The 11637-nt window shown below is 38.0% G+C and overlaps 1 protein-coding gene across 2 annotated transcripts; it reads left to right on the top strand.

Moving 5' to 3' along the window:
- LOC110753298 (SEC7-like guanine nucleotide exchange family protein) lies at positions 1-9850 on the top strand. Of its 2 annotated transcripts, XM_021954177.2 has the most exons (11): positions 1-1300; positions 1690-2007; positions 3017-3359; positions 3575-4000; positions 4412-4704; positions 5297-5570; positions 5880-6382; positions 6731-7052; positions 7459-7819; positions 8181-8845; positions 9020-9850. In XM_021954177.2, the coding sequence occupies exons 1-11, from the start codon at positions 273-275 to the stop codon at positions 9626-9628; spliced, it is 5142 nt and encodes a 1713-aa protein (XP_021809869.1). In that variant the 5' UTR covers positions 1-272; the 3' UTR covers positions 9629-9850. The 2 variants fall into 2 exon arrangements, with proteins under 2 accessions (XP_021809869.1, XP_021809870.1); XM_021954178.2 differs by lacking the exon at positions 1-1300 and having other exon boundaries at positions 1828-2007; positions 3007-3359.
- Positions 9851-11637: the final 1787 nt, after the last annotated feature.

An 11637-nucleotide genomic window follows, 5' to 3' on the forward strand; every position in this document is an offset into this window, starting at 1 on the left:
CAGAGAGACCAACGTAACGTAAGTGGCATAAGAATTTTCCGATAAGAACGCAATCGTCGGCGCACATAAGTCCTCAGGCAACAACTAACCAAACCATACCAACAGCTGATGACAAAGTCACATATAAAACTATAAATATTAAATTACAAAAAAAATTATTGTTTTCATCTCACCACTCTCTCCCATCTCTAATCTCTCACTGAAACGAAATGAGAGATCCCATCGTCACCGCGAATGCGTAACTCGCCGATCACCGTCGAGATCCCAAATTAATGTCCGCTTCCCAAACCCTAGGCGGCCCTTCCCGCGCAGGCCGCCTCCTGGGCCCGTCGCTCGACAAGATCGTAAAAAATGCTGCGTGGCGCAAGCACTCGCATTTGGTCGCCGCCTGCAAGTCCGCGCTCGACAAGCTCGACTCGGTCTCCGACTCGTCCATCGTCGACCCCAAATCGCCGATCTCAGGCCTCTCCCTCGCCGACTCAGACTTCGTCCTCGGCCCCATCCTCCTCGCCCTCGACTCAGCCTACCCCAAGGTCGTCGAGCCCGCGGTCGACTGCGCCTTCAAGCTCTTCTCCGTCGGCCTCTTCCGCGGCGAGATCGACGCTTCCGATCAGAAATTTGTTCTCTTTAAGCTCGTCGAGTCGCTGTGTAAGTGCGCTGGGCTCGGCGAGGAGCCGATCGAGCTCGGCGTGCTCCGGACTCTGCTCGCCGCTGTGAGATCGCCGCGGGTTTTGATCCGGGGCGATTGTTTGGTGAATATTGTGAGGACTTGTTACAATGTGTACCTTGGGGGATTGAATGGGACCAATCAGATCTGTGCCAAGTCGGTTTTGGCTCAGATTATGGTGATTGTTTTCACCAGAGTGGAGGAGGATTCTTTGAATGTTAGCATTTCTAGGGTTTCGGTTAATGAATTGTTGGAATTCACCGATAAGAATTTGAACGAAGGGAGCTCCATTTTGTTCTGCCAGAATTTCGTCAATGAGGTTATGGACGCGAACTATGGTGGTCCGGATAGTAACAAAACGGTGGCGTCTAGGGAGCTGAAATTGCAAAATGGCAATGCCGGTGGACGCGGTGACGGAGATTCGAATGCTGATGGAGCTGAATCGGGTGATGGCGCTAGTAAGATTAGGAATGATGGGTATCTTTTGTTTAAGAATTTGTGCAAATTATCGATGAAATTCTCATCACAGGAGCACTCTGATGATCAGATTCTCTTGAGGGGTAAAGTATTGTCATTGGAGCTTTTGAAGGTGATCTTGGACAATGGGGGTCCATTTTGGCGCAACAATGAGAGGCAAGTGATTGTATGCTAATCGTAGCCACTTGCTTATGATTAGTGTTACTTTTACTTTGAAATCTTAGTAGAGCATATGTTTGTTGTTTCTGTTTCTGTCATTTTGCTCTTTGGCATATTTCTAGCGACTGTCAGGGTAGTTTAAATTAGTGACCAAATGATGTTTAACGACTTTATATACTAGGGCAGTTTAAATGCAGGCGCTTAAACAATCATGAATGCTGCACTAAGTGTCTTTTTCTTCTTGTTAAGGACTTTTAATCTGAGACGCAGTTTTTTTCTTGTTACACTGTTGATATATTGTTGTTATTAAAGTAGGCTTTCTTTTGCACCAAAGTTGATGCATCACTTCTGAGAATGCCAATACTTTTCATTTTCTTGTGGCACAGGTTTCTCAATGCTATCAAGCAGTTCCTCTGCTTATCACTCTTAAAAAACAGTGCGTTGTCAGTCATGGCCATTTTCCAGCTTCAGTGTTCTATTTTCACGAGCTTGTTATCAAAATTCAGATCAGGGTTGAAAGCTGAAATTGGTATATTTTTTCCAATGCTCGTCTTACGCGTGCTTGAGAATGTTCTGCAGCCTAGCTTCTTGCAAAAAATGACAGTCCTCAATTTATTGGAGAAGATCTCTCAGGATTCACAGATTATCATTGACATTTTTGTCAACTATGACTGTGATGTGGATGCCCCAAACATCTTTGAAAGGTATTGCACTTGTCTGTTACATTGTTGCTTTCTGTGCCTCTGATTCCATCAGAACTAGCATTTTCTCTGGGCAATTCTTTATTTTCTGTTTTGGGATAGCGAGCATGTTTTAGTTTTCCTTCAAGTTTGAAGCTCACATAGTTTTAACAATATCTGAACAAAAAATCTTAAGCTTGAATTCTACCTAGGAGATAACAACATTTATCTCGAACTTTAAGGTTGTATAATTTGGGTGCTTTTGTTACTAATGAAACTGGCTGGACGAGCACTTCTGCCCTATGAAGCTATTAAATATCTTCAATACCTTTATTAGAGATTAGAGTGTAGGAAAAGGTTGAGTGTGTGTGTAGGAAAAGGTTGAGTGTATGTAGCTAAAGGAGAGGAAAATTGTCTTCCAATCAGTCTCTTTACTTTAAAAAAAAAATCTCTTTAGGTTCTTTCTTAGCTAAGATTCAGAGCTACGACTTGGAAATTTCCCAATTACTGTATATTCTTTTTCAACCAAATTAGGATTAAAACCATAAGATGAATTTAGCAATATTGTCTATGAACTTCAATTGTTTTTTTTCCTTTTAATCTATTTTTCCTGTACATGATACAATTTTTTTTTGGGGGTGGGGGTAGGGAAACTGTTTTAATATTTTAGAACCAATTGTAGCCAACCATGTATAAAGCTCATCTGGATCCCTTTCTTAATTTAAATTAGACTATAGATTCTTCTGTCCCATGTAGACGTTTGGAAAATAGGACTACGTTCTTTTACATTAAGACAATTTGGGTGGTTGGTTTTGCCAAAGGTCTTAGCTTAAACCCAGTTTTTTCTGCTTTGGGGCTATTTGTACTTAATATAACAGAGCTTAGTACTTAAACCTCTCTCTCTCTCTCTCTCTCTCTCTCTGTAACACCCACAGCACACATGCATTTTTAACCTTTTATTTTCATTCCCTTTTAAGCATTGTGTTTTTGTAAAATGTATTAAAACCCTTATAATTCCATCAGATATTTGCAGGATTGTCAATGGTCTTCTGAAAACAGCTCTAGGACCACCCTCTGGTTCAACAACAACACTGTCTCCAGTGCAGGATATCACTTTCCGGCATGAATCAGTAAAGTGCTTGGTTAGCATCATTAATTCAATGGGAGCTTGGATGGACCAACAGCTGAGTCTGGGAGACTCCTATCTACCAAAGACCAATGAGAGCGACACTTCAGCTGAGAAAATGGAGAATCAATTGACCCCAATTGGTGAAGAAGGAGCTGCTTTTGATAATGAATTACACCCAGAAGGAAATCCTGAAGTTTCAGATGCTGCAACTCTCGAGCAACGTCGAACTTATAAAATTGAACTTCAGGTTGAGCTCTGCTTTTCTTGTATAGCAACATAAAGTATCCACTCATTTAGAAATGCAGTATGAGTTTCATGGTAGTTTGTCCCATCGCTTGAGTTTTTTTGGCTAAATCACTTCCCCTCCCTTTTCCCCTTCTATTTCTTCAGTATATTTTTTTTTGGACTCTTGCCTTACCAAGAATAAGCATGGGTAGTAAAAGTTTTATTGTTTGAATGCAGAAAGGTATCTCGCTGTTTAATAGAAAGCCTTCCAAGGGCATTGAATTTCTTATAAGCACCAAAAAGATTGGTAGTTCTCCAGAAGATGTGGCTTCTTTCCTGAGGAACAACACTGCTGGCCTAAATGAAACCATGATTGGTGACTATTTGGGTGAAAGGGAGGAATTTCCTCTAAAAGTTATGCATGCTTATGTGGATTCCTTTAATTTCAAAGGGATGGATTTCGGCGAAGCAATAAGGTTTTTCCTCCGGGGCTTCAGGTTACCTGGAGAAGCACAGAAAATTGACCGCATCATGGAGAAGTTTGCTGAGCGCTATTGTAAATGCAGTCCAAATTCATTTACTAGTGCAGATACTGCATATGTCCTCGCATACTCTGTGATAATGCTCAATACAGACGCCCATAATAACATGGTGAAAGATAAGGTTTGCTTGCATAACACGTTCCCTTTTGTTTTATGTCAAACAGTTATAAGTTTTGAGCCTTGCTTTTGCCGTTGATATTTGAAGTAAATATTTTCGGGTTTTTGACTTTTTCTCCTGGGTGTCTTATTTATTTTTTCCCCAAGATATGGTTTGGCTAAATACAGGATGGCAACCTTTGGCGTCATACAGAAGATGGTTTAATTCCAGGGGCTCAAATCAGTTCTTTAATGGAACGTCATTAATTTCATTTTAATTTTTTTTTATTTTTAACTGTGTAAATAAAATTGATTAAAATTTCTTGTCATATTTGATTTGTTATACACATCAATTGGCAATTTAGCGCCTTTCAGAAGCTATAGGTTGCATATTTTCTGTCTACTGACATATATTCTGCATTGGTTGTTTATCCAGATGACCAAGGCTGACTTCATCCGGAACAACCGAGGAATAGATGATGGCAAGGATCTACCTGAGGAGTATCTTGGTGTCCTATATGATCAAATTGTTAAAAATGAAATTAAGATGAGCGCTGACACTACTGTACCACAGAGCAAGCAGGAAAACAGCTTTAACAAATTATTGGGCTTGGATGGTATCCTGAATTTAGTAACTGGAAAGCAGACTGAAGAAAAAGCTTTGGGTGCAAATGGGCTTCTTATAAGGCACATTCAAGAGCAATTTAAAGCAAAGTCTGGAAAATCAGAGTAAGCTAAAATTAGATACAAGATAGAGCTAAGTTTATTTCTGGATTTGAAAATTGTTTGCAAGTTATTTTACCTATGACTAAACTGATGGAGCATGGAAAAGTGGGAAGCTTGGTAGTGGTTTAAGGCGTATACTATTCCGCTTGAATATCTTTTGACACTTGTTTTGACTGTGTAGAAATACCTTCCTTTGTGCTTTCTTTATTGCCAAATATTGTGATTACTGGGATTGTGTTTTGATAATACACAAGAATGATGGATGATTGAGCATGTCGGGTTGAAAACTGAACTCTGCTTGTATCATACTTAGTCTCGTACTTTTAAAGAACCAGTTCTAAGTCATGCCAGAGGAAGACTGTTGTAGTAGGTTGAAAGCCAGTATTAACATAGTTACATCTTATCAACATCTTTCGTTTATGACAGAAGAATTAAGGTATTAAACCCCAATTAGGGCTAGGACATTTTTTCATTGGTATGAGTTGATTTGGGAATTAAGATCATTTAATCTGATCAATGTGGGATCTGGTTGCTCGTCGTTGTCCTATTCAGAGTCTAGTAACATTTGGGAATTCATGTTTACTTGGTGCTGCAGGTCTGTCTATCATGCTGTGACAGATGTGGCAATATTGAGGTTTATGGTGGAAGTCTGCTGGGGTCCTATGCTGGCAGCATTTAGTGTGACTCTTGACCAAAGTGATGACAGGCTTGCTACTTCTCAATGCTTACAAGGTTTTCGGCATGCCATTCATGTTACTTCTTTGATGGGAATGCAGACCCAGAGAGATGCATTTGTCACTTCAGTGGCAAAGTTTACTTATCTGCATAATGCTGCAGATATGAAGCAAAAAAATGTCGATGCTGTGAAGGTTTGTGCCTGTTCAGTATATCTTAATCAAAAGGGAACTTGTTTTCGCCATAGAAAGAACATTTAAGTATGCATCTATGTACTGTAATGATGGAGCAAGTTGGATCAATTTGCATTTCAATTTTTTTTTCCAACCCTTGTCGTATAATAAATAGTATAGAAGAAATCATAAGTGCTTAGGATTACTCTGGGGAAAGTAAAGCACTGAACATTTATTTATTACTTTCTATGCATATTACATGTGCACTCAGTAAGTTTCCTTGCAATGTTTTTTTTTAATCAGTTTTACCCATACATTTACTGTTTGCAGGCAATAATATCAATCGCCATTGAAGATGGTAATCATCTTCAGGAAGCATGGGAACACATACTAACTTGCCTTTCCCGAATTGAGCATCTGCAACTGTTGGGAGAAGGTGCACCAACTGATGCGTCCTATTTGACTGGATCAAATGTTGAAACTGAGGAGAAAACATCAAAGCCTATTGGATTTTCTTCTCTGAAGAAAAAAGGAACTCTCCAGAATCCAGCTGTAATGGCTGTTGTTCGTGGGGGTTCATATGACAGTACTAGTGTAGGAGTCAATACTTCTGGACTGGTAACTCCAGAACAGATAAATAACTTTATTTCAAACTTGAATTTGCTGGATCAGATTGGGAATTTTGAGTTGAATCATGTGTTTGCTCATAGCCAAAGATTGAACAGTGAAGCGATAGTGGCTTTTGTGAAGGCTTTATGCAAAGTTTCCATGTCAGAGTTGCAATCTCAAACGGACCCTCGTGTGTTCAGCCTCACAAAATTAGTTGAAATAGCGTAAGAGTCTTTTCTCCTTTCTTTATGGGATTCTGTTGCATGAGCATAATGACAGCATAATTTATATTATATTTGAGATCTTATGCATAAAAAAATTAAAATGTTCTAGCTCTCAAATGGCATACTTGCAGAAAGCCCGTGTGATCTTTTTTTTGAATTTAAACCATGTGGTACTTCCTCTCCATGTGATTTTTTTAGCAGATATGAAACATTCTTTGCTTTTTATCTCTGTCTTCCTCTCTGGATTCATGATAAATTTATTGTGAAAATGAACCATGCAACTTCATCTGAACAGAAATGAGAGGTGGGATGGATTTTATGATTAAAGAATACATTTTCTTTTTGCAGGCATTACAATATGAACCGCATCAGATTAGTGTGGTCTCGCATATGGAATGTTCTCTCAGATTTCTTTGTATCAGTTGGCTTGTCCGAGAATCTCTCAGTTGCAATATTTGTGATGGATTCATTGCGTCAGCTTGCTATGAAATTCTTAGAGCGTGAAGAACTGGCAAATTACAACTTCCAGAATGAATTTTTGAGACCATTTGTGATTGTTATGCAAAAAAGTGGTTCTACAGAAATTAAGGAATTAATAGTTCGGTGCATTTCACAAATGGTCCTCAGCCGTGTCAATCATGTGAAATCGGGGTGGAAAAGTGTTTTTCTGGTATGTTAAAGTTTCATAATTTGGTTTCTTGTGTTATAAATTGAATGCTTTAATGTTACATTTTTGGTAGTGGGAATGAGGTGGTAATAGAGTGTTTCCTTAAATTAGGCTATTTAGGGAAAATATAGCCGCTAGTGTGAGATTAGTTGAATTTTTGAAGATTTGTGATCCAAATTGAACTATAGCCGCTATGGAAGTTTTCAAGGATAAATTCAGGCAGCGACACGTAAAAATATTTTGTGTGTTATCATTTGTATCATCTCAAAGTAGGCTTGGGCATGTGTTGTCCACGGATTATAAATTTTATCTTGCGATTTGAAAATGATCTTCATGCATTTACCATGGTGTACTAAGGCTTGGTTTGTGTAGATGCTTTGTCTCTCATGTCATGCTGTTCTTTCATCAGGTCTTCACGGCTGCTGCAGCTGATGAGCGGAAAAATATTGTCTTGTTGGCCTTTGAGACCATGGAAAAAATCGTCAGAGAATATTTCCCTTATATAACAGAGACAGAGACGTTGACTTTTACTGATTGTGTTAAATGCCTCTTAACCTTCACCAATAGCAGATTCAATAGTGATGTTAGCCTCAATGCCATTGCATTTCTCCGGTTCTGTGCTGTCAAACTTGCAGAAGGAGGCCTTGTTTACAATAAGAGGAGTGAGGTCAATGTGTCGTCCATTCCAAATGTAAATGAGGATGGCTCAGATGTAGCGACTTTCAACGAGAAAGATGAGCATGCATCCTTTTGGGTTCCATTGCTAACAGGTAACATGATTTTAAAGCTAGCTTCCGAGCAAGTGTTACAACTTCTTAGCATTGTGCATTGTGGATGGCACAACTACAGGCAACCTGCTTTACCACTTAATCTTCACCTATACCCCAAGCAGAAAATGCATGAGTTTTCTAGATATAAACATCCAATTAAATCCATTTTGGGTATTAGGTTTTATTTTCCCCTCATCTATCACTTGAAAAGATATTAACCCAAAAATATACTGCAACCCCTGCTCAGACCCTTGATATTGAATATTTTCCATTATACTTGTCTTTTTATATCTTTGGAGAAAGACTCATGTTGCTCTTCAGCCTTTTCTTTCATAACAAAAATTTTATGTTGTCATCACAGGTTTGTCAAAGCTGACATCAGATCCTAGATCAGCTATCCGGAAGGGTTCTTTGGAAGTTCTTTTTAACATTCTAAAGGATCATGGTCATCTTTTCTCACACTCGTTCTGGACTGCAATTTTCAATTCCGTTGTTTACCCCATATTTAGAGATACAAATATGAAAAATGACCCGTCTTCGCCAGTTTCAGTATCTCCACGCCCTGAGGGAAGTACATGGGATTCTGAAACTTCTGCAGTTGCAGCAGACTGTCTCATAGATCTATTTGTCAGCTTTTTTGACATAGTGAGGGCTCAACTACCAGGTGTGGTGTCCATTCTGACAGGGCTCATCAGAAGTCCTGTTCAGGGTCCTGCTAGCACGGGGGTTGCTTCATTAGTGCGTTTGGCTGGGGAAGTGGGAAACAGACTTTCGGAAGACGAATGGAGACAGATTTTTCTGGCTCTGAAAGAAGCAGCCACATCCGCAGTGCCTGGATTTATGAAGGTGTTGAGAACCATGGATGACATCAATGTTCCCGGTCTTTCTCGATCTTATAGTGATATAGATTTGGCGTCTGACGAGGGGTTTACAAATGATGATCTTGAGGATGATAACCTGCAAACAGCAGCATATTTGGTTTCCAGAATGAAGAGTCATATTGCTATGCAGCTACTCATCATACAGGTTTTCTTCCTCCCCTTTCATTCTTTGCATGCATACATGCATATGTAATGTATGCAGTTCTTACTCCCCTTACCCCATACATAGATGTTCTGGTGTTTGCTTAATTTCTTGCATGTCTTGATTGTGTGAAATGCAGCATTTTCATTTTCTTCACTTTCGTTTCTCTCTTTCCAGGTTGCTACTGATTTATACAAAATAAACCACGAATCCTTGTCAGCCGCCAACATTGGAATCCTCCTTGAAATATTTTCCCTTGTTGCATCCCATGCTCACCAACTGAACTCGGAGACAATTCTGCAGAAGAAGCTGCAAAAAGTCTGTTCTGTCCTGGAACTCACTGCCCCACCTTTGGTTCATTTCGAGAACGACTCTTATAAGAATTATTTGAGCTTCCTCCAAAACGCGCTCATGGATAATCCGTCTATGTCCGAGGATATGAACATAGAAGTTCAACTTGTGGCAGTGTGTGAAAAAATATTGCAGATATACCTAAAGTGTACAGAGCCTCGATCTTTCGAGCACAAGCCAACTGATCAGCCTATTCTGCACTGGTTTCTTCCTTTGGGTACCGCAAAGAAGGAAGAATTGGCTACCCGAACCTACTTAGCCGTGTCGGCGTTGCAGGTATTGTCTGGTTTGGAAAGGGTTTCATTTAGAAGGCACGCATGCCGGTTATTTCCTTTGTTGGTAGATCTTGTGGGGAGTGAGCACACATCAGGTGAAGTTCAGCTTGTTTTAAGCAACATATTCCAATCATGTATAGGCCCAATTGTAATGGAATGAATGACTCTTCTATTTTTTTTCGGTGATAATACTTCTTCGCACATGCCATCATCAAATCACAATTTTCTTCTTCTCTAGCAGACTGGAGAGCACAGAGCCATAAATATCATCATTTTCTATAATTTTTTGTAGTTTATATACCAAGGCTGGATTTTCCTTTCCCACCTCTTGAAGAATGTATGATCCAATGTGTTAATAATATCTCTATACAACTTAGAACTATATCTTTGGTCTATGCTTTATTTTATTTTATTTTATTTTCATTACACAATTTAGGTGCTCTAGTATTTAAGTGATTTATTTTCTTTTAATTCATATATCTACAACTATCTGGTGTACAATTTCTTGAGAGAAATCGAACAGAAAAAAGAGTACTTATTATGCAGAGGCAATTTCTTTCAAAGGTACAATCCCAAGAAGAAATCATTTTTTGTACAAGCGATATTGTGGGACATGGGACTGGGAAACAGATTGTGGGAGGGGAAATCGAACTTAGGACCTCGAATGCAGGAGTAAATGCTCTTAATCACTTGATTCAAAATTCCTGCCCCAATAATAAAGTCACTATGCTATATGCTTGTAAGAAAAGCATAGAAGGAAATCAACTCAACGAATTGCATGGTTCCATCATAATAATTAATGAAGATAATCTTCTCTTGTCAACTTTTGCAAGGCTCCTCATTTCTGTTTGTTCCCAGCAATTTCTTCTTTTACTTGTTTATGACTCATTATTTATTGTTGTTGGTGAGACAATACATACATGGCACTTTCACTTTATTTTCAGTACAAATAATACTATTCTTCCTTTTGTTTTACTTGTTTGACTGTAACTAACATATTTGACTATAAGATTGTAAAAATATAAAATAAAAAGGTTTGAAAAATTAAACAGTCCAGAGCAATAATATACTTTAATCGGGTGATTTGATAACTACAAAAGTTTGTCACGTTGAAATGCTGAATATTATTTTGCCTTTTTGTTTCGGTTACAAATATTGGCACATTGACAATGCTAACCTTGAACAATAATTCATGACTCAAAAATCAATTTAAAATTAATGGCTTAAAACTTATTATATTTACCAACTAGCCACTTGGTTATTGGAATTTTTCTTCAACAGTGTTTTTTTTAATACAAAAGGATGAGGATTTTTCACACATACGCTACTACTAAGGTGTCATGAGGGTTCGAATCTGATACCATTATTTTGCAAGTCAATACCCTTTTTAACTAAGCTAGACTCCTTTGACTTCTTCAACAATGTTAGAAGATGTCCTATGTTTGGTTTCTCATTTCTAAATTTTTTTGAACAAAACTTATTAAATTTTCATTAAAAAGCGAGCGGGTCGATCAAATCTTAAACTATATTTAAACACACTGTTTTTATTTTATTTTATTTTTAAAATTTTAAGTAGGTTTTTGTTTTGTTTTCCTTATGATAGATGTTGGGTTCTAATCAATCATCAAAGATTTTAATATGGAAGGTGAAAATTGAACCAAATAAATAATACAATTTGAAGTTTTCAAATGGCGCATATGAACAAATTTTAAAATGTTGAGTCAGTCTAGTGGGTCAAAATATAATATTAGTGGGTTGATTTGGCTATTTCATTGTAATCTTCCTTCAACCGATGCTGATCGATTCATTTTTCCATTTGATATTTGCACGTTTTATGTAGCAACTCAATCTCAATGAGGTCACTAGGTTTAATTTAGGGATATAAACTATAGTTGAACGAGTGTGAATAACGTGGTCAAAAAAATAATCGAATACTTTTCAAAATTTTAGTTCATGCATGTTTTTTTTTTTTTTTTTCAATTAACAAAAGAATAGATGTAAGAGGATTATAGCTTAAGTGGTTAGGAACATTTATTCATGCATCCGAGGTCTAAGTTCGATTTCCACCGCCCTGAATATCACTTACATAAAAATAAAAAATAAAAACAAAAGAATATCACCAAGGTATTGGGTTTTTCTTTAAAATAATAATAATAATAATACTGGACT

The sequence above is a fragment of the Prunus avium genome, chromosome 8 (genome assembly GCF_965620075.1).
Source record: "Prunus avium chromosome 8, drPruAviu1.hap1.1, whole genome shotgun sequence".
In the NCBI taxonomy this organism is placed as follows: domain Eukaryota; kingdom Viridiplantae; phylum Streptophyta; class Magnoliopsida; order Rosales; family Rosaceae; genus Prunus; species Prunus avium.

Coding starts and splice junctions, on each gene's coding strand:
- LOC110753298 (XM_021954177.2), top strand. CDS start 273: ATGTCCGCTTCCCAAACCCTAGGCGGCCCTTCCCGCGCAGGCCGCCTC. Junction 5,571..5,879: donor AAAATGTCGATGCTGTGAAG/GTTTGTGCCTGT, acceptor TACTGTTTGCAG/GCAATAATATCAATCGCCAT. Junction 7,820..8,180: donor TTGGGTTCCATTGCTAACAG/GTAACATGATTT, acceptor TTGTCATCACAG/GTTTGTCAAAGCTGACATCA.